General features: G+C 47.8%; 1 protein-coding gene across 1 annotated transcript; it reads right to left on the bottom strand.

Moving 5' to 3' along the window:
* Positions 1-20257: 20257 nt before the first annotated feature.
* LOC125515735 (flowering-promoting factor 1-like protein 4) lies at positions 20258-20851 on the bottom strand. The gene has a single exon (XM_048681242.1). The coding sequence runs from the start codon at positions 20778-20780 to the stop codon at positions 20457-20459; it is 324 nt and encodes a 107-aa protein (XP_048537199.1). The 5' UTR covers positions 20781-20851; the 3' UTR covers positions 20258-20456.
* Between the last annotated feature and the right edge of the window lie 1417 nt (positions 20852-22268).

The raw sequence follows: 22268 nt of genomic DNA, 5'->3' as shown, positions 1-22268 counted from the left end.
TGCAGTGCGGGGACCTTGACCATCGAAAGATCTTCGTGAGGATTCCTCCAGATCCAATGGTTCTCTGCGGCGGCGAGCAATCGACAGACCACGACTTGACGCAAAGGTATGGTTGTGCAGCGATAGTCACATCACATTAATTGCTGGGATCGTGGAAAAGCGGTGGCGACATCACATGAGTAACGTCATGGTGGTGCTCGACTACTCGAGCACCTGGTCTCGAGCTCCAGGGCGAAAGCCTAGGTCTGATCGGAGGTGGTTATACCTGGCAATGGAGATTACCTTGTTGAAGGCATTGTTTGGATATGCTCGGACTGCTTCTTTAGGGTGAAAACCTAGATTCCGGCCTTGGTGATTGGATCCGGTGATGACGGCGCTTGAGTATCGCTCCCTTTCTGAATATGGTCATTTCTGAAATCTCATTGCTTCTGTCTTTAGATGGGCCCTTGTTGAAAAAAATCTCGTCGTTTGTGTGGTGTCATTAGATGATTGTTGTGGATATGGTCATTTCTGTAGTTTGCGATCACGGATCTGATTGCTTCTGTCTTTCTTCCTCGCCTACGCATAGCTTTGGTCGTATATGACTTTGCTATTTGTTGGTGTGTGTTTTTTTTGCGTGTGTTGGTGTTGGTTGTGTGCATCCTTACTGTGCAGAGGCCATGTCTATACTCACTGTGTTTGCATCCATTTGATGCTTCATTTTGAGTCAATAAAAATCCATCCTTTATCAAAAAAGTAATATTTGTGCCACTCAAAACCTTGAGCAGCCGAAGCAGGACGGGAGGACATTGGACGTTGTTGCAGGATGCGACGAACACGATTGGGCCCTAGCCGAGACGCTGAAATTTAATTACAAGGGAGCTCATGTGTTCAAAGTTTTATGACATGCTGAGAAGCATCGGATGCTATTTTTTTTTCTTGAAGTAGCAAAGTGGCCCGCACGCACATCTCTCATGATTTCAATTTCAAAGGAAACCTTTTTGTACACACTACTAAAATAATTTGGTGGGATTTTTGGGAGTAAAGGAAGGTAGGGTTGCAATGTCTTTCTTTTGTGAATGACGTACGATTAATTGCACCATAAAAAATAGATATCAGTTTTTCCTACCTAGAGTTATGAGTAGATAATTCCCTATGAAATAAGTAACTATGCAGTGGCAAGGGTCACGGTGGTGCACCCCGCGCCCAGAGTTCAAATCGTGTCGGGAACGAATTTCTGGCGCCTCATCTGGGTGGACTTCTTCTATAAAAATATATCATGTGTGCTAGTGCCCATGGATCTCATTTTTTTAATAAGTAACTATGGAAAAAAATTATGTGCATTACAATCCTGAATTCAATCAGCTTGAATAGAAAAAATATAATCAAATCATTTACTCAAAACAAAGCTTAAGTTATTTTAACGTGACACTCACTTTTGTGTAAAACTCTATATAACAGGAATAAGCAGTAATGTTAGGTAGCAACAAATTAGTCATCTATCTATCTATCTATCTATCTATATCTATCTATCTATCTATACCTCTATATCTATCTATCTATCTATCTATACCTATACTAATTCTTGACTTCCTAGAAATTCTCACGTTAATTAGATTTTACGAGCCGTTAATTTGGTAGGACCAAATTATTACGGTGCAAATTGATTCATAGAATATAAAAAACTCACGTATATCAATCGTGTATCACAGAGCCCAGCTCTTTTAATCTCTATCCTAACAAATAAAATAACTCTTTTTATCTCTCACACATGTTCAAAGAAAAACTGTCCACGTACTATGTACAAAAAAGGATTCAGCTATGCAAAAAAAAACCTCCTTGAGTCATCCAGCGATGTTCTCCCTCAGCCGCCTCTCTCTCACGTTCGCGTGCTAGCAGCTGGAATAAACTGATCTCCATTACCAGTATGTAGGTAGGTTTGTACGTTCTTATACAAGCACATCTGGCCGGAATTGATAGACCTGCTTCAGAACTCAACTTATCTGTATGTATAACTGTACATGCGTTGGTGCAATATGAGTTAGAATGTGTGCCCAAATCCTCTCTTTCTCTCTATAGATTTTTTTTTCATCTCGGTCCTTCTCTCTTGATTAATGTCATTAAATCTGGTGGTTTTCTCCAGCTTTTCTAATCAGAGAGACAGCGCTACACAGATACGTACTGCAGGAGCTAAGGGCATCTCCAGCCGTTCAGCCCTCCAGGAGGCATTTTTTCGCCGCTTGGAGGGCTGCCGGCGATAATTTTTGCCTGGGTGTCAAAAAGTTTCCACTCGTTACCCCTCCCCAACCGCCCAAGCACGCGTGCTGGCGCTCTCATGCTCGCCACCGCCGACAGCCTGCGGCGCCGCGAGCTCGAGGCCGCTCCTCCTCCTGCTGGCGCTCATCCCCTCCCCCCTCCCCGTTCGCCCCAGCGACGCGCCGCGAGCTCGAGGCCCGCTCCTCCTCCTGCTGGCGCTCATCCTCTTCCCCCTCCCCATCCGCCCCAGCGTCCTGCCCCGCCACCATGTCTCCGTGCCCCTGCAGTCCGCGTCGCTGGGCTCTCGCCCGGCTGCTGCGGCGCTGTTTGTCACCGGAGAAGAGCGCAGCGAGGGCGGGAGGTGCTGTACTTGGAGCCGCCGCCGGGGAGGTCCTCGGCGCCCTCGAAGCACACCTTGAGGGTCACCTCCGCTCGATCCAGGCGTCCGCCGTGCGCTACGCCCCTGCTTCAGACGACCATGCGGCGCGCCGAACCCGCCGGCCGCCGCGCGAGCTCCGCCGCCCTGGCCTGGCCACCACGCCCCTGGCCCCGCCACGCGAGCTCCGCCGCCCTGGCCTGGCCGCCGCGCCCCTGGCCCCATCGCGTGAGCTCCGCCCCGCCGCGCTCGCCCCGCCTCACCGCTGGCCGAGCCTGCCGCTACTGCTTCTTGACCTCCGGCCGCCGCGCGAGCTCCGCCCCGGCCACGCACAGGCGGGCGCGGGCGAGCTCCGCCCCGGCCACGAGTGCCAGCTCCGGCCACGGCCACGGCCGGCTTGCTCTCCCATGTGGCTCGGCGTGTCTGCGTGGGGTAGGTAGAAGAAAGAGAAACGAGAGGGAAGAGAGAGGAGAGGAGAGAGAGAGGGGTGGGTGGCTGACGTGGGCCAATTGGGTGGCTTAAATAAAGCGCCGGTGCTCCCAGATGCCCCCCGATAGCCTGGGTGTGGCCTGCCAGCGCCGGCCGTATTTTTCGTCTAAACCGGCGAAAAGTAAGGTCCTGGGGGCCTGAGTGGGACGTTTTTTGTCCGCCGGCGCCTAAAAAGTGGCTTGGGGAGGCTTCTTGGGGGTGCGGCTGGAGATGCCCTAAGTCCTATCTATTTAGTGGGATGTACAAGCTAGAAGGCGGCGAGCACATGTAGCCGCAAGATAGAAGCAACACTTCATGGAAAAAATAGCAGCAGCAGCATTGCTTTGTCCAGGCCTGTTAATTTTATTGGCACCCACTTCAGGTACTCGCTCCCCAATACATGTATAGGCTGCAGCTGATTATGAATGAAACAGGCAATGCATTACATGCATCCGATTTTAGTTTTCATGCAGGTCACAGGTGGGACGTGGCTACACGAAGCTTCTGTTTCATGTCCAATAAATTCTGCATCAACTCCACAAATGCCTCCTGTGTTCGCCCCCATGTGGAATACTTTACTGTTCACACAACCCTGAATATATTTGGTTGATACGTAATGTTGCAGCAAGAAAGATCTGTTTGCTACATGTATTTCAGCACCACTCTTGATATGACTATCCGTTCTACAGACAGAATTAGATGGGGTGCTCTTCATCACGTTTCCGCATCAGGCTCACATTCTCTACATCTACCAATCAATCACCGATCAGCGAGTTCACTTTAATATTTACAGGAAGCTTTGCATTTACTGTCTATGCTACACGGATTCGATTTTCTACGTTGTTTCTTCCAACAAACAATAAATCTTAGATTGTCTGCATGGTATAAAATATATTCTATCTTCCAGGATTAAGAAAAGGTATGATGCATTTATTTCAAATATTTTCCTATACATTTGACATTTAAGATTTAGCATTTTTCATAATATCTCATAGTGTACGATTTTCAGTTGTAGATCTGTAGTAGATTTTAGAATTGATGTGCATCAAAGTTTAGCTATCTGAATGGCATACTTGAGTTATACATGTCTCTATATATAGTCCATTGCTGCCCCTCCACGTCGGAATTGACAAATTTGAAAAGGTCGTGATGCTATCCAATCCAGTGTGTTCCTCTATTCCCTTCTCTTCAACCTTTAAATCTCCAAAGCCTCTCTGATCCAATCTGGCTTCCCTTTTTAGGCCTATCAACTAATCAATCTGAATCTTGGTGGTCCAGCAGACGTGTTGTACGGACGACAGTTTCAAGTACAATATCTGTTCGCTATCATCATTGAGGATGCAGAGTACACCTATCCACCCGTATGTACACAAAGAACTCAGTTTACATCTCCATGATCTGCCTACGTCAATCAGCTATATCTCCATCCGCAAAGTTTGCCCTCATAGAAAGGGCTCTTCGGCAAGGTCGACTTTAGATGTCACCCTGGAGGCAGCAGTTTCATGTCCAGCCAATCCGCCATGCATGGCCTCCATAGTACCATTCTCATCCTCTAATTTGATTCCAACACCAGCACATCCTGCAGCTCTTATTTCTTGCTGTTCAATTCCATCATGTGCAGTTCCAGTTCGTTATGGTAGGAGCATCCATCTATTGCATTCCTTGAGCATTACACTATTAAAAAAATTACTTTGGTCTGCGGACTCTGTGGACTTTGTATAGCACATGATCGACTATGGAGGATGAACATGTGATGGGCAATGACGTAACTAAAATTGTAGACTAGGAAATTTACGCCAATCTATAATAACTGCAAAGTGAGGCTGGACCGCTGGAGTGAATGGATTTGTTAATTACTATGTGCTAATTTTCTCCTTTTTTACTTACTGATTAGCTATGCTTTTTCTTCTTCAATTTTTATGAAATATTTTGAGACTAGGAGCCAGTGGATCAAACGTATTAGTTGTCTCCCTATATCTACTCTGGACCTTCGGTTTCCCTGATTTTGGAGTACATATGCATGCTTGACTCAGTGTCCCAATGGTATATCTCATACATCCACGTATGGTATTTCTATCCTTCAAAGTATATATAGAGATAAAGCCATGGTTCGGTTTAAATGTTATTCATGCAGTTTTTTTATGTAAATCGCGATAACTCGATTAATAAAGCACATACAACAGATTTCTAATATAGGCAAGCCATGTGAATACACACCTCTCTACTTCCCAGCTACTTCCCAACCAGGTAATGTTCAGTTCTCCTATGTCATATTTTTTGCCAATGGAGAGTGTAATTGACCTCCTGTGAAACCATTAATAATTGATAGGTGAAAAAAAAACAATAACTAAATTTGTTGGAGAAATGAACTACTTAGTTGTGGCATGATGCATGAGGTTTAGCATCAAAATATGTTGACTTAGTTATTACCTATATGTAATGCATTTAGTATTTTTTTTTCTTAGAGATTATTCGGGGAGAATCATTTGGTCTATTTCTTTTCATATCAAGATTATCATCCCTACCATGACAAAAAAAAGGGTTCAGGAAGCAAAGGTTAAAGCGCTGGATTCCAATGTTAATTGCATATGAGAAACATATGGACTTTTCGACTTCGCTAGCTGAATGTTTGGTCCTTAACATCCAATATGTGTCTCCCATTTAATATGCGGAACTTAAAGGAAAACTGAGTTATAGAAAAAAAATGTTGTCTCATTAGTTGTCATAGTAAGATATTTATGCTCCTGCACCTCTCATTCAATTTCCCTTTGGTATGTAAGAATCAATTGTTCTAAAAATTCTTAAAAGTTTCTTTTACACTTTCTGTTGCCAAAAACCAACTAAATAAATGACTTCACACAAATATAGCTTCAAATCCACTGCGGTTTAGAATATACGGAAATTATATATGATATTTCTTTAATGGCGCCTTCTTTAACAATATCGAATATCATTAAATTATTTTGAATTAATCCATATTTTTAACTGATTGGTTACCTTGAAAACTAGCAACCAATAATAGGAGTACTATCAGATTACCCATTATTAGTAGAGGCGGGCTTCGTGGTTTGCGAGTTGCTTACGTTATGTCAGAATATGTTTAACCAAGGTTACAACAAAGTAGGTCTCTTCATGAAAACAATCATGCTCAAACTGTATTTGGTTAGTTTCTAACAATATCCTGCAAAACAACATCCAAATATGTAGCTGATTTAAACTGTGTTCTTCTCATTTGTGTTGCCCATAATATATTCTCAGTTATTTGCATTTCTTTTGTTGCTAAAGATTGCATCCTTCTTACAGTGAATTTATAATTTAGCAAATTACTAAAGGGATATTTTTATTTTACCCTATACATCACCAAGACTACTTTCACATGTTCGAATATGCATGCATTTTAAGTTATTTCATACTAGCCCGTGCATTGCACGGGTTGACGACTAGTGATACAAAGCATAAACAAATCTAAACCATATCGGGGTCCTAGGGTTACATAACCTAGTCAGCTTCGTCGATGGAGGATGAGTCCTCCATGGTTCCAGCTTCCTTGTTTTGGCCGAGAGGACTTCTAGAGTCTTCTTTGTAGAGCGCCATGAGCCTCCAAAATGGCCCAGGGAAGAACCGACCTAGGGGTCCTCGGGATGGCCCACCAGGACGACAACCGACATGGTGAGGCAACCCTAGTCATTACACCGCAAGTAGCTGCTGAATCCTCTTCAAGCTTGGCAGCACCTCGACCAGCACAAAACTACACATTGTCTTGAATTTGCCATGGTTGAAACTTGTTCTTTGAAGTTCCCTAAACAACAAATGATTCATTCTCGGCCTCCCATGGCCTGATTTCTCCCGAAGTCGGTCGAACCACTCCGGTCTTGAATTGTTGATTTAAATCGCCAATCTGTGCAGGAGAAGTTTTCCGCGCAACCATAGACGGCATGACCATGTGGCTGGCCAAGCCCAACACATCTGTGAATCTAGTCTTGACTGAGTGGCTCCACCCCCCCCTCCTCGTTGTTCGTCAGCCCATGCGAGGCCATATCCATGTTGTGTCGCTAGGAAATCAAGAAATCATGGCTGAATCATTATCTAATGGTGTGCAGCAGGGCGAGACAGACGTTTCTGAAGGAAAAGGCCGATGGGATGCAACTTGGCATGGTGTGGATGACCGATGCCTTCTCTACCGGAATGGAGGTAAATTTCGGTATGCATTTCAACTTCTACATAGTTGTATAGCCAGTAGCCCTCAAGATGAAGATCAGAACTAAATCTGGTCTGCACCATAGAACCTTAGCATAATGTAGCACTTTCGCGTATCCTAGATCCCGAGCTGCATCCGACTTGGCACAAGCGAGGCTACAATTTGTATTAATTTGGACTTCGATAAAGCATTGGTGTAGTAGCCCCTGACGGAGCGGAAAGTCATCAGTACAATCGGTACGGTGCTGAACGCGGCTAGAAGTAGGAAAGCGTAGCCCGCACACAAAATTTACCCAGGTTCGGGCCACAGTGATGAGTAATACTCTACATCCTGCTTGTTATTGTTATTCATGGTGGGTATACCTCGTGCATGGTATTACAATGGAGTAGAGGTGGTTGCCGAGAGTTTAATCTGTAAGAGAATAGATGGCCTGAGAGCACTCCGGCCTCCACCTTATATACACGGTGGTGGCTAGGGTTTTACAAAGGGGGAGAGGCGATCTAGCCTCGCCACCATCCTAACTTAGAGGCCATGGTTGTTCCTAACTTGGAGGCCAAGATTGTTCCGGAGATGCCCGTGGGCCGCTAGGGGCATCTCCTATCTTCATCTTCCTGGTGGGCCTCATGGCCCCCATCGGCAGGTTGGTTGTCGGTCTCCCTTGATGGAGGCCACCCGCAGTGTGTGGCACCATCATCCCCCGAAACTCAGGGTGGACAGATTGGCCGCCCTCATGATCAAAAATACTCCTCGGGGTTAGCTTTGTTTAGTAAAAACCAATTATCCAGTAGCCCCCAATACTCAATCCGGGTTTAAAAGTTGCATGAGGATCAGCATCCTCCTCTTAGAACTTAAACTTAGATCAAACCGATGTGCATTAGCTCCCAAGACTTAGGTTGGTTTGGCAAACCGACATTAGGGTCAAATCTCCTCAGAGTTATGACACATCTCCATCGTATCTACTTTTCCAAACTCTTTTGCCCTTATTTTGCACTCTAACTTGCATGATTTGAACGGAACTAACCCGGACTAACGTTGTTTTCAGCAGAATTGCCATGGTGTTATTTTTGTGCAGAAATAAAAGTTCTCAAATTGACCTGAAAATTTACGGAGAATATTTTGGGAATATAAAAAATATTGGCGAAAGAATCAACTAGAGGGGTCCACCTAGAGGCCACAAGCCTGGGGGGCACCCCCCTCGGGGGGGGCTAGAGTGCTTGTGGGCCCCCTGGACCTCCTCCGACCCTAATTCCAACTCTATAAGTACCTATTCGCGGAGAAAAAAATCGGAGAGAAGGATTCTCATGTTTTGTGATACGGAGCCGCCACCACCTCCTATTCTTCATCGGGAGGGCTTATCTGGAGTCCGTTCGGGGCTTCGGAGAGGGGGATTCATCGCCATCATCATCACCAACCCCCCATCACCAATTTCATGATGCTTATGGTCGTGCGTTAGTAATTCCATTGTAGGCTTGCTGGACGGTGATAGTTTGGATGAGATTTATCATGTAATCAAGTTAGTTTTGTTAGGGTTTGATCCCTAGTATCCACTATGTTCTGAGATTGATGTTGATACGACTTTGCTATACTTAATGCTTGTCACTAGGGCCCGAGTTCCATGACTTCAGATCTGAACCTATTATGTTTTCATGAATATATTTGTGTTCTTGATCCTATCTTGGAAGTTATAGACACCTATTACGAGTTATGATCCGCATACCCGCAAGGTGAAAATAATTGGGATTCTTTCCGGTGATTACCGTAGTTTGAGGAGTTCATATATTCACTAAGTGCTAATGCTTTGTTCCGGTTCTCTATTAAAAGGAGGCCTTAATATCCCTTAGTTTCCATTAGGACCCCGCTGCCACAGGAGGGTAGAACAAAAGATGTCATGCAAGTTCTTCTCCATAAGCAATTATCACTATATACGGAATACATGCCTACATTATATTGATGAATTGGAGTTGGCTATGTGTCACCCTAGGTTATGACTGCTACATGATGAATATCATCCGACACAATTATCATTGTCGATCCACTGCCTACGAGCTTTTCACATATTGATGTTTGCTAAGTTACTTTCGTTGCTACTGCTGTTACAATCACTACACAACTGCTATTGTTACTTTCGCCACCGTTACCATTACTTCCATATTACTTTGCTACTAAATACTTTGCCGCAGATATTAAGTCTTTCAGGTGTGGTTGAATTTACAACTCAGCTGCTAATACTTCAGAATATTATTTGGCTCCCCCTTTGTCGAATTAATAAATTTGGGTTGAATACTCTACCCTCGAAAACTATTGCGATCCCCTATACTTGTGGGTTATCGAGTTACACTTACTATCTTTAAATTAACGAGGATCTAGTATCTCCCGAGACTCAGACCAGGTTGAGAAGCATGGTCTGAGGATCAAAATCTTTAGCAAGAGGCCTTATCCGTGATAACCTTCCTTTAACTTCGAAATTTGTTTTTGCACAAGCTGCAGCTCAGGACAACATGCATCTTTAGAAAGAGATAGCATGACTGAAGACCGTACTTGGTGAGACCAAGAAGATTGATGAAAATATCTCTGAAAGCCCCCATCAGTAAGCTCAACTGTTCCCATTGCAACATTGTTGATATGTTACATAAATAATATTTGTGTTGACCACTTCAAACATGGTTGTAGAAGCTGAACAGAGGATTTCCATCCTACCGACCAAACTCAATTCCAGTTACCAGCAGATCCATGTCATCCAGGTGGAAGCCCGAAAAACAGCAGCCCAACTTGTGCAAGAACAAGAAGTGTGCAATGCTGCCCGAGACATCTGGCCTGCTTCAACAAGAAATGGGAAGAGCCCAGGCCGAATCTGGCCAGCTGAAGGTTGATAATATCGGGTTGGCTGAAGAAGTGAAGAATCAAACGAACAGTCTCAAGGAATTCAAGGTCATCCCGGGAAGCGCCAAAGAAGAGCTTAGGTAGGCTAGAGAAATTTTAGCCAGTAAGGCCTATAGTCTCCCATGCCTATACGAATCTGGAGGATATGTGCTAAAATCATGCTTTGGAATATAGCATGTTGATCACCATGCAGAGACCATTGCACTTAGCTAAAACCATATACTATTCGATGTGCGCCGACGAGGTGAACCCGAAGGCTTGGCTTTGGGTGCACTAGCGATGGGGAGCCTTGGGCAGCACCTGCAGGAAACCAACGAGCAACCTTGGCCAAGGTCAGCCCCAAATGGGGCGATGATGAAAGCCATGAGCATCTTCACCGGACTGGCGAGCATGCCCATGACCGGACTGATGAGCATGCCCATCACCGGTATGGCCAAGACGAGGGTGAGTGCCGCAAAAGGACCGGCTCAAAAATCTCCATAGCGACGGGGTCCTTGTTCGTGCCCCAACCTGCTAGACTATACTCTAGCTCATTCTCTGAGCCCTCCTCCTCCTCCTCGGGATCCACTCGAATATGTTGAGGTCATCTGAGGATCGATTGGACTGTCTGCCTTGGACCTCTGGGACATCTGTATAATATAACAATGGTGACTAGAAATATCGAGCCTTCTCTAAACACATCGGCCATCCATTTCTTGGGGAGGTTCCCGTCCTCCAAGGGCCCATCCACCAGAACAGCTCAAGAACAATGCCAAGCCACATGGTATAGTACTGATACGATGATAGCCAGGAACCAGTAAAGGTTGTTGCATAATACCCAATACACAATTTTAATGTGGCTCTTCCTTCACAAACAAAACGGTCTGGCACGAAGGTTAAGGACTTAGAGTGCTACACTAGCACTTCTTGCCATTGGGAGGGAATCTTGTGAAGGCATGTGCTAAGTCTTGACTTAACATGTCAATATGACCTATCCTAACACAAACCATGACCTGCAGCCAATAACGCGGCCCAAGACTATATGGGAAGCACACCTAGTAGGGCAGAGGAGGAAGCGACCAGATCCAGCGATGTTGGCCGCCACAGCTACCACGCCAGGCCCAGGTCCACCGAGGCGGAGCAACATAGGCCCTGCCACCACCTTCCTTGACCGCAGCTCGAGCTTGCCTGGTGCTAGCCTCAGGCGACGGCGACGGTGAGGGAGGGGAGGGGGAAGCTACGCAGTGGCACTGGGAGTCGAACCCGAGTCGCTAGAGCGGGCGACGCGGGGGTACCAACTAAGAGCAAATCTAGCATATCACCTAAAAGCTATAGAGGAGGAAAATTTTCATTTTACTCCTCTAACCGGCACCAAGCCGATACCCTAAAGCAAAAGTGGAGTAAAAATTATACTCCACCTCCTATTCAACGCCTAAATATGCTCGGCCGCGACCACACGAAGTAAAAAATTTGACCTCTCTCGCGCCTCCCCACCCCTACTACCACTTTACCGGCGCACCTCCTGGCGACCGTCTGCCACCCCTGTCGCTACCTCGTCACCTCCCTTGGCCCTCGCCGCCCTTCTGCTCGAGTCCGAGACCTTCCCCGGCCATCGTTATCGCTGGAATCAAGGTGAAACGTCATCGTCGGCTTAACCGATTTGTCGGATTGCTCTCAAATATTCTTCCTTGTTGGTGGCGGTCACATCTGACCGTGCTTACACACCGTTCCAGGTCATTCCCATGCATCGTCGCCCGGTGGTTTGGCCTAAATGTCGCCGGCCGATCGGTGCATTACCACCGCCTTGCAAGTGTTCGATGGTTTACCTAGGTGAGTTTTTTTTCTCTTGTGTCATTTTGTTTACAGTAGATTTGAAACGAGCCGTTTGAATTAAAGATGAAGAGGTTGAGAAAGATGATCTTTGAGGACTCATCATCATCCCAAGAGGAAGAAGACGACGAAGAATTTGAAACTGTTCTTGCCATGATTTTCAATTATGATATTCAGCGGCCGAGGAGACCATCGCAGTTTGGCTACATACAACTCACCATGATAGAGCGAAGGGCTAGGTAAAGATCATGAGAGATTACTTTGATCTAAATCCAACCTATTGGAGAAGTACTTCGCTGGTGCTTTCGGATGCACACAAGTCTTTTTCTCACCATTGCAAAAGTCGTTGAGAAGTATGATGATTGGTTCAAGCTTAGAAGGAATGCATGCGGAGAGATAACTGCAAGCCCTCTGATGAAGTGGATTGCGGCTGTTCAAGTTTTGGCATACGGATGTTCGGCCGATGACCTGAATGTGCTGTGGATATCACCACTGTTTGCTAGGCTTATTTCAGAAGATGCTCCTCCTTGCAATTATATAGTCAATGGGCACAAATACACGATGGGTTACTACCTTGCAGATATAACATCTATCCCCCATGGGCCACACTAGTCAAAAAAATTGGGTCCAAAAGATAACATAAATATTCACTTTGCCCAACGTCAAGAAGCAGCTTGGAAAGATGCGGACAGAGCCTCTGGTGTGCTTCAAAAGCGCTTTGCAATTGTTCATCATTTTGCATAACATGGTCATGACTTGTTGCCTGAGAACTTTGGCATAAGGAGACTCCTGATGAGTCAGAGTATGATCAAAATAAGATCCAATTATTCCTTGAAGCGCATCATAGGATCGATAACCGACAAGTTCATAACCAGCTCCAACAAAATCTTGTTGAGCATCACTGGCAGCTTCATAGCACTTCCTAGTTGTACTTTGACATGTTATTTGCAACATTTGAACCATTTGGTCTGTTTAAATTTGAATAATTCATTATAAACTTTAAATTCGGTATGTAAGCTATATTCATGATTTGCTTGAACCTTCGTATTTATGTTTTGTTTCTACTCCCTCTGTTTCGAATTACTTGTCGCAGGTATGGATGTATCTAGATGTATTTTAGTTCTAGATACATCCATTTCTGTGACGAGTAATTTGGAACGGAGGAAGTATATGTTTGTTGATATGTAGTTGCAATGTAAACTATAATTGCATAAGTTGAAATAAAATAAAATTATACTCCGTTATATTTAGAGGGTCGGTTAGGACCAGCCAAAAGTTAGTGGAGTAAAATACTCCAGTAAGCTTTACTCGGCCGAGTACTCATCTATTTTTTAGGGATAGACTAGAGTTGCTCTAAACGGATCTGATCCCTAGGGGTGCCTGATGATCGACACACAAGATTGATTAAATACTAATATCATTTATTAGAACAGACCTTTGTGCGTGCAAAGACTTTTCAACGCCAGAATACACACCATTACAGCATGATCTCCACCTAAGGATCTGTCCGCCTGCGTTTTGCTAACGCACTGCTGACCTCGTCTTCCTCATCCGTATCTACGCCCCCGGTGGGCTCCATGACAAAGGAATGTTCTTGGTCGGAGATTGCAGGTGTATTCAAAGTCAAGGCACAGGAATCAGGATGTTGGGTCCTGCTCACCGAGCGCTTCGTCTCCTGTCTCATAAAAAATATTGTTTCTATTTCTGTGGAAAACTACAACACACTCCACACACATGGGGGGTATATTTTTTAGGAACCGATAAAAAGGAGAATGTTCTTGTGGAGCCATCACATGAGATATCTGCAAGTTTTAAATATCTCGATGTTCAAGCATCAAAAACTTCTCAATCGGCCTATCCTACCCACGCGTCAGGTGAGTCTTATCATCGCTGACAACGATGCCTTCTTTCTTAAGAAACACCTTAGATGAATTCTGCTGGCATGGGATTAGAAACAAATAAGTTGCATAAATTCAGAGAAGTCATACGATAGTTTGATCTTGTTGTTGGGGAGTATAAAAATCAGTTCAAACAGAAGTTCATGTTCCTGTAGAAAGGATTTCACTCATGTAAGTATCCAAATTTCAATAACATATGATATCTTCACACAAAATATTCAGCACAATATCTAATAAAGCTTCATAGAAAATTGTCAGTACGTTTTGGATTGAAGTACCACCACCTCCGGATCTGTACTTTTTTTTACAGAAAATTAAGAATACCTGATAGACGAATGCGTATCGGTTGAGCACCCAACGCTCGCGTTGTCATCAGCTTAGCCAGCCAGCCAGCATCGCCGCACCATTCGCCGACCTCGTCCATTGAGCAGCACCACTCTCTCTGCTATGGCCAACCATCTGACTTGCCCAACAATGGTGGTCGAGCTGCTTCTCTTGTTGCGCATGCTCCAGTGGGCCTAGCGCTTGTGGCGCATACATGGCCTGGCGCCGCCGACCCGTCGCCTGCTCTTCCTTGGCGTGGCAGAATCAGCAGCGGCTGCGGCTGCCCCCGGAGCCTCCCGCTGGGCAACCTCCTCCCGTGCACCATTGGCCTCGCCCCTCCGCTTTTGCTTCTTCGCCATCCGATCAAGTTTTACTGGGTCAGGCAGAAGATGGGAACCTCCTCCCGCGCACTAGAGCGTCGTTTTTGTTTTTGTTTTTTTATCATCCACCAATGTCATTTCGTGACAAAACTTTGCATGCACAACAAAAATTTCAGAACTTTTTTTATTTTATTTTCTATTTTATGAATTTAACTATTCACACCAGGAGCATTTGAGCCCGGTGTTAGCATACATGGAATAGTATCAGTCATATCTCATGTAATTATGATAGAGATATTATGTAGCAATTGTAATCTGCTGTGTATGGTAGTCTACGATCTGATTAGTATCAGATTGATTGTATCCTTGTTGTACAAGGTCTATCAGATTAAATAGAGGTGCAGCCCATGGGGCAATTCACGGCAAACATATTGTTGTCTAACGTGGTAACAGAGCCTTGATCCCATCTCTCCACGACATGGTTGGCACCACCTCCGGTGCACTCGTCACCACCACCGCCGGCCCGCTCGTCTCCGGCCACACCGCTACCATGCCGTCGCTCGCCGGCCTCATCACCGTCCGGCTCACCCGCGCCAACTTCCTGCTATGGAAGGCGCAGGTTGTCCCAAACCTCACCGGCGCCGGTCTGTTCGGCTACCTCGACGGCTCCGTTCCAGCGCCGCCGAAGACGATCACCGAGGGCACCGGCGATGCGGCGCGCTCCGTGCCCAACCCTGAGTACGAGCCATGGAGGAGGACCGACCAGGCCGTGCTCGGCGCGCTCCTGTCCTCCATGACGGAGGAAGTGCTCGCCCAGATGACGCGAGCGACCTCTGCGGCGGCCGTTTGGACTGCCCTCGGCGCTATGTTCGCTGCCCAGAATCGGGCCAGTGTGCGCCAACTCCGTACGCAGCTGTCGCAGACGAAGAAGAAGGACATGTCAGCGGCAGAATTCTTCCACAAGATGACAGGCTATGCCGACGCACTGGCCACCGTCGGCGAGGTACTGTCCGATGACGAGATCATCGGGCACATAATCGGTGGGCTGGGTCAGGAATATGACCCCCTCATGATTGCGCTCTCCATCTTCACAGGAGAAGTAAGCCTCTCCGATTTTTATGCCTACCTTCTCAGCTTCGAGGCGCGTCAGGAGCAGCATGCCGCGAACAGCAGCGACTTCTCTTCATCAGCCAACAACGTCGTGCGCCACGGCAATGGCTCCGGTTCCCGCGACGGCAACCGGAACAGCAATGGTGGCCACGGTGGCCATGGAAACAGGAGTGGTGGCAATGGTGGCCGCTATGGTTCCAATGGCAACCATGGCAACAACGGTGGCCGTCACAACGGCGGCGGCGGCAGGAACCGTCGTCCTCCAAGGTGCCAAATATGCCGCGAGGAGGGGCACTACGCCACCGATTGTCGCGATCGCTACAACGACCGCAGCGGCAACATGGCTACATACGACCACCGCGACAACAATTGGTACCTCGACACCGGTGCCACTGACCACCTCACCAGCGACCTCGACCGCTTGACCGTGCACGAGCGCTATGGTGGAAAGGATCAAGTTCAAGTTGCAAATGGTGCAGGTTTGGAAATTTCTCATATTGGTCATACTAAACTTGCTGGCTCTAGTGATCCCATCCACCTTAAAAATGTTCTGCACGTCCCTGAAATTCACAAACATCTTCTTTCTGTTTATCGTCTTGTTTCGGATAACCAAGTGTTTGTGGAATTTCACCGTTTTTTCTTTTGTGTGAAGGACAAAATCACGAGGAGGGTCCTTCTTCTCGGTAGAAGTCGCAATGGCCTCTACCCCATCCCATATGGTTGGCCGTCATCGTCATCATCACGTCAAGCTCTCTCCGGAGTCCGTTCTTCATCGAGTCAGTGGCATCATCGTTTGGGTCACCCATCAAATAATGTAGTTGAGTCTGTCGTTCGGTCAAATAAACTCCCTTGTTCGTCGAGTCATGATACTTTCGTTTGTGACGCATGTCAACGCGCCAAAAGTCATCAATTACCTTACAATAATTCATCCCGTGTTTCTTCGAAACCACTTGAGCTTATTCATACCGATGTGTGGGGTCCTGCCCTCGCCTCCTCTGGAGGTTTTAAGTTTTATGTTAGCTTTGTTGATGACTTTAGCCGTTTTACGTGGATTTATCTTCTTAAACATAAATCTGATGTCGAACAAGTTTTCTATAATTTTCAGGCCCATGTCGAACGACTTCTCAATGCAAAAATCCGTGCGGTTCAATCTGATTGGGGGGTGAATACCACCGCTTGCATAAATTTTTTCAGCGTGTCGGTATTTCTCATCGCATATCCTGTCCACATACATCCCAACAAAATGGTATAGCTGAACGGAAGCACCGGCACTTGGTTGAAACCGGGCTTGCCCTCCTCGCTCACTCCAATCTTCCTTTGCGTTATTGGGATGAAGCTTTTCTTACCGCATGTTATTTGATTAACCGCATGCCCAGCCGGACCCTTCAAAATATGCCACCACTCACACGTCTTCTTCACATCACGCCCGATTACTCTTTTCTTCGTGTATTTGGATGTGCATGTTGGCCTAGTCTTCGTAAATACAACTCCCGAAAACTTGAGTTCCGCTCCAAGATGTGCGTTTTTCTCGGATATAGTCCGTTCCATAAAGGTTATAAGTGTCTTGACAAGTCCACTGGTCGCATCTATATCTCCCGCGATGTCGTCTTTGATGAAAATGTTTTTCCCTTTGCAACTAGTGCATGTCCCGACTTGTCTCGCTTAAATCCTCCTGTATCCTTTCCTTCCAATGAGCCAGTAGTTCAGGATGCTAATGTGAGAAACTACAACTTGTCGTTTTTGTTTCCTGACTTGTGTCCTGCAGATACAGAGGAACGACATGTATCTACGAGCGCTGTACAGGGCCATAGCGACGTGCATGCTACAACGCCATGCACCCAGCCGTCATGTGCCACACGTCCAGCAGCAGGCCCCGGCTGTGGTGCTTCTCCATCAGGTGGGCCGACTCCGGCCTCTACCACGTCTACGCCATGTACTGACCAGATAGACGAGCCGGCCTCACCATCAGCGCGTAGATCGCCTGCACTTGACGCCTCTGCGCGCGTCGATGCCGGACCAGACGCGCCGGCGTCTTCAGCGGGCGCTCCTCCATCACCACCAGCCTCGCCAACGGCTTCTCCGACGAGTGCCTCTGCATCACCACCGGCCTCGCCGTCGGTCTCTCCGGCGGCCGCTCCTCCATCACCTCCTGCCTTGCAGCCGGCTCGGTCTGCGGCTCCCCCCGTTGAGCGGACACGCATGCGTCTTCAGAACAACATACAACGCCCGAAAATCCCCACTGATGGCACTGATCCGGTACAACCCGTATCGTCGTGGTTTCAGTGCTGTTGTGGCCGCTCCAGCTACGTACCGACAGGCGCTCGTTGATCCTGCATGGAAAGCCGCTATGCAAGAGGAGTTTTCAGCCCTTCAGCACACCGCGACGTGGTCGCTTGTTCCACGTCCTTCCGGCACCAACATTGTCAGCTGTAAGTGGATTTTCAAAGTCAAGCAACATTCTGATGGCTCTCTTGACAAGTACAAAGCCCGCCTGGTCGCTTGCGGGTTCACTCAGCAGTATGGTGTTGACTATCTCGACACGTTTAGTCCAGTTGTCAAACCAGCTACTGTTCGCCTTGTGCTCTCACTCGCTGTTTCGCAGGGTTGGTGTTTGCGACAACTTGATGTGAGCAATGCATTCCTCCATGGTCTTCTTGATGAGGAGGTGTATATGCAACAGCCACCGGCCTTTGAGGATCCTCGCTACCCTTATCATGTGTGCAAGCTTCGGAAGTCAATCTATGGGTTGAAACAGTCTCCCCGAGCTTGGTATTCCCGCCTCAGTGATCGACTACATCAACTTGGTTTTCAGTCCTCTAAGGCTGACACTTCCCTCTTCATTTTTCGGAAAGGGCGTGTGGTCATTTACATGCTTGTTTATGTTGATGATATTGTCATTGCTAGCTCCTGTTCTAAAGCGGTGGATCGACTGCTTCGCACTCTTGCCGGGTCTTTTCCTATCAAGGATCTAGGTCGTCTCGCTTACTTCCTTGGGATTGAAGCCACCTACAATTCAGGGGGAATGGTGCTCTCTCAGCGTAAGTATGCCGATGACCTACTTCACCGTGCACATATGGAGAATTGCAAGGCGGTTTCTACTCCCATGTCCGTCACTGATAAGTTGGCAGCAGCTCTTGGCACTCCTCTCAATGGTGATGACGCCTTCAGCTATCGCAGTATTGTCGGAGGGTTGCAGTATCTCACACTTACCCGCCCAGATATTTCTTTTGCTGTAAACAAAGTGTGCCAATATCTGTCCAAACCCACTGATGTGCATTGGGAGGCTGTCAAGCGCATACTAAGATATGTTAAAGGTACTGTGGCTACTGGTCTCCAGATTCGTCAATCACACTCCACACTTCTGAGTGTTTTCACTGATGCTGACTGGGCGGGATGTGCCGATGACAGACGCTCCACAGGTGGTTTTGTGGTCTTCCTAGGACCCAATCTGATTTCTTGGAGTGCTAGAAAACAGCCAACAGTGTCACGATCTAGTACCGAGGCGGAGTACAAGGCCCTTGCAAATGGTGCAGCTGAAGTCACATGGGTTCAGTCTGTGCTTAGAGACCTGGGAGTACCTCTGCCGCGACCACCAGTTTTATGGTGTGATAATTTAGGTGCCACATACTTAACTGCAAATCCAGTGTTCCATGCAAGGACGAAGCATATTGAGGTGGATTTCCACTTCGTCAGAGAAAAGGTGGCACAAGGAGCATTGAATGTACGTTTTGTGTCTTCTGGTGATCAAGTAGCAGATGCCTTCACTAAACCTGCTACAAAGATCATGCTGGATAAATTACGACACAATCTCAACCTTGTGGCCGGTTGAGATTGAGGGGGAATGTTAACGTACATGGAACAGTATCAGTCATATCTCATGTAATTATGATAGAGATATTATGTAGCAATTGTAATCTGCTGTGTATGGTAGTCTACGATCTGATTAGTATCAGATTGATTGTATCCTTGTTGTACAAGGTCTATCAGATTAAATAGAGGTGCAGCCCATGGGGCAATTCACGGCAAACATATTGTTGTCTAATGCCCGGGTGTAGAAACTTCACGTCCCCATTCTTCACTTACCATTGGTGGTGAGGGGTAATATTTGACAAATTGAAGGGTAATTTGATGACGGTCGGAAAGAAACAAGGGAGCGTCTAAACATTAGGTGCCTCAAAAAACCGTTTGCATCAGTCACCTTGTTTCATGACCGTCCGACCTGCATCTAATGGCTCACAGGTCATCTTCTTCCTCTTAATCGCCTTCTTCCTTGAGCCATGATCTGATCCATCAACCGTCGCCAGCATCCACCCCCCCGGCCGGTGGGCGCTAACGCGCACCGCCACGCCGCCCCCCCCCCCCCCCCACCAACCTCCCCCCACTGCGATTGCTGGTCACCGCCCCGGCATCCCTGTAATCCCGGCACCACAGATGAAAACCTTCAACGATCCCATGCAATTCCTCCACCCCCACTACTAAGATAGATAATGGAGTTGCGGGACCATGGCTTCACTCTAGATGGATGGTGGGGCTAGTTCTTCTCCTACGAGGTCCGGCCAAGAGGGCAGGAAGAAGGAGAAAATTAACTGACACAAAACAAAATTTCAGGCACCTCAGAAATAGCAAAACCGAAGAAACAGTTCAAACAACCCAAAGTCCCAAACGAGTAGGCCGGAGTTCCCTGTTGACGGAGCCTTATTGAGGTATACACACATGCAGACCGGCAAGCCACACGCACGCGCTATTACATATACTCCCTCGCAATTCGATCTCACACATGCAACACAAACGTACGGTACGGTGGTAGATTACACAAAGCAGGTATGCATGCAAGCTACTCAGGCGTCGCGGACCTGGAAGACGTTGCGGGTCTTGACGACGACGTCGTGCATGTGGACGAGCTTGAGGCGGGCGAAGTCGCGCGGGACGGAGATGAGGTGCACCGTGGAGCGCTGGTGGAACTGGAGGAGGCAGGGGTCGTTGAGGTAGCGCTCCCACCCCAGCTCCCGCAGCCGCCGCTCCAGAACCTCGTACGAGCTCACCACCTCGCCGCTCGGCACATGAACCAGCACCTTGCCCGGCCGCGCCGCCCCGCCCGCGCCCGGCGCCTCGCTGTCCGCCCGCCTCACCATCCCGCCCTCAAACACCCACACGCCACTCATGCTTGCTAGCTACCTAGCTATTTCAGCTTGCCTTGATTGGCTAGCTTTCGATCGTCAACGGTGATCGATATTCGACGGTGCAAAGGGGAGGGAAGAGGGGGCAGAGCTTATATAGAGGCGAAGGCTATGGGATGAGATGACGTCGGTTGGAGGATGGACACACTGCTTTGCTTAGGGCATCTCTATCCCCAAAACGGAAACAGACACATTATTCGTCTGCGGATGCATGATACCGGACTCGGTCATCCTATCCTATATGCACCATCCGTCTGGACACATCACAATCGTAGTTTGAACAAATAACTAGATGATTTGTTTGCAAACCGGATGAATTTCCATTTAAACCGGAATACATTCATTACATTTTCGACATCGCTAATCAAAAGTGTCCGGCAGTTAACCGAGTCTAAATCTTCGCCGGCGTCCATCTTCCAAGTCCTTACTATTTCACCTGTCCGGCATCTTCTGGCTGTGAGCCTCGGGAAGTGAAGATGCAGGTCGATGACGAGAAAGAGTAAGACATGGGAGACGAGGCGCATATGTCTCCCATGTCCAACTCTTTCTCGTCGGAGTCCATGGCATGAACATCGCCGGTTGGGGTGAGGTTCACGATAGACGTGGATGCGTCGGTCCGGTGGTCCTTGTGGCCAGGTGCAAACCGTGCAGGCGACGCAAACGACATGGAGTTGCCGACGTGCCGATCCGCGATCTTCTGTGCTGCCAGCATCACCTACGCATCTGGCACCGCCGTGATCACGTTGCGGCCAATGCGAGCGCTGCGCGGGCTCTTAGAGCACCCGCTGCTCCTTGACGGAGTTCGGTTCATTCGCGGCCATGAAGGCCAGGGCCTCCGCGCTCGCAAACTCAGATTTCGCACTCCGTCAACCAGTGAGGTACAAGGAGGCGAGGTTGTAGCGCTGCTCGTCCTATGCCAGCCGAACAGACACCGGTTGCACCTCCGCCACGACGACGTTGATGTGCAATTGGGCCGACTCCATGGTGGAGCCAGCATGGACTGGGTGGGGCACTAACTCATCGTCGGATACTTCCTCCATTGCCAGGTCATCATCGCTCACCTCCAGCAAGCCAGCCTCTATCCGTTGTGCATGACGGGCCTGTGCCAACCGGCCACAAGACTAACCAACTCATGCTTCTGTTCCGGCAGGACGCTCTCCCACGTCGCTCTAGAGATCATAGTCATGGTGGTGCGCGGAGGAGGATCGGAAGCCGTCATGGTGCACTGCGGATCGTGCCGGCCGTGGCCACACTTAAATAGCGGGTGCCGGCCAGGTCAAACGGCGAGTTATGTAAATGCAGACACCAGAGGGGCGGTCGGCACGCCTGTTTAATGTCGGACAGGCAACCTGTTTGAATGTGTTGGACTGTCGTCTCTTCCAGTCACGCCTCTCCGCCATTGAATAGGTGCAGACGATGGCTGCTTTTTAGTTGGCCCTCTCTGTGTGGTTTTCTGTCTTCTCTTTTTTCTAC

The sequence above is a fragment of the Triticum urartu genome, chromosome 6, assembly GCF_003073215.2.
Source record: "Triticum urartu cultivar G1812 chromosome 6, Tu2.1, whole genome shotgun sequence".
Taxonomy (NCBI): domain Eukaryota; kingdom Viridiplantae; phylum Streptophyta; class Magnoliopsida; order Poales; family Poaceae; genus Triticum; species Triticum urartu.
The sequence above is the reverse complement of the archived record's forward strand: the minus strand, read 5'-3'. Positions and strand labels throughout refer to the sequence as shown.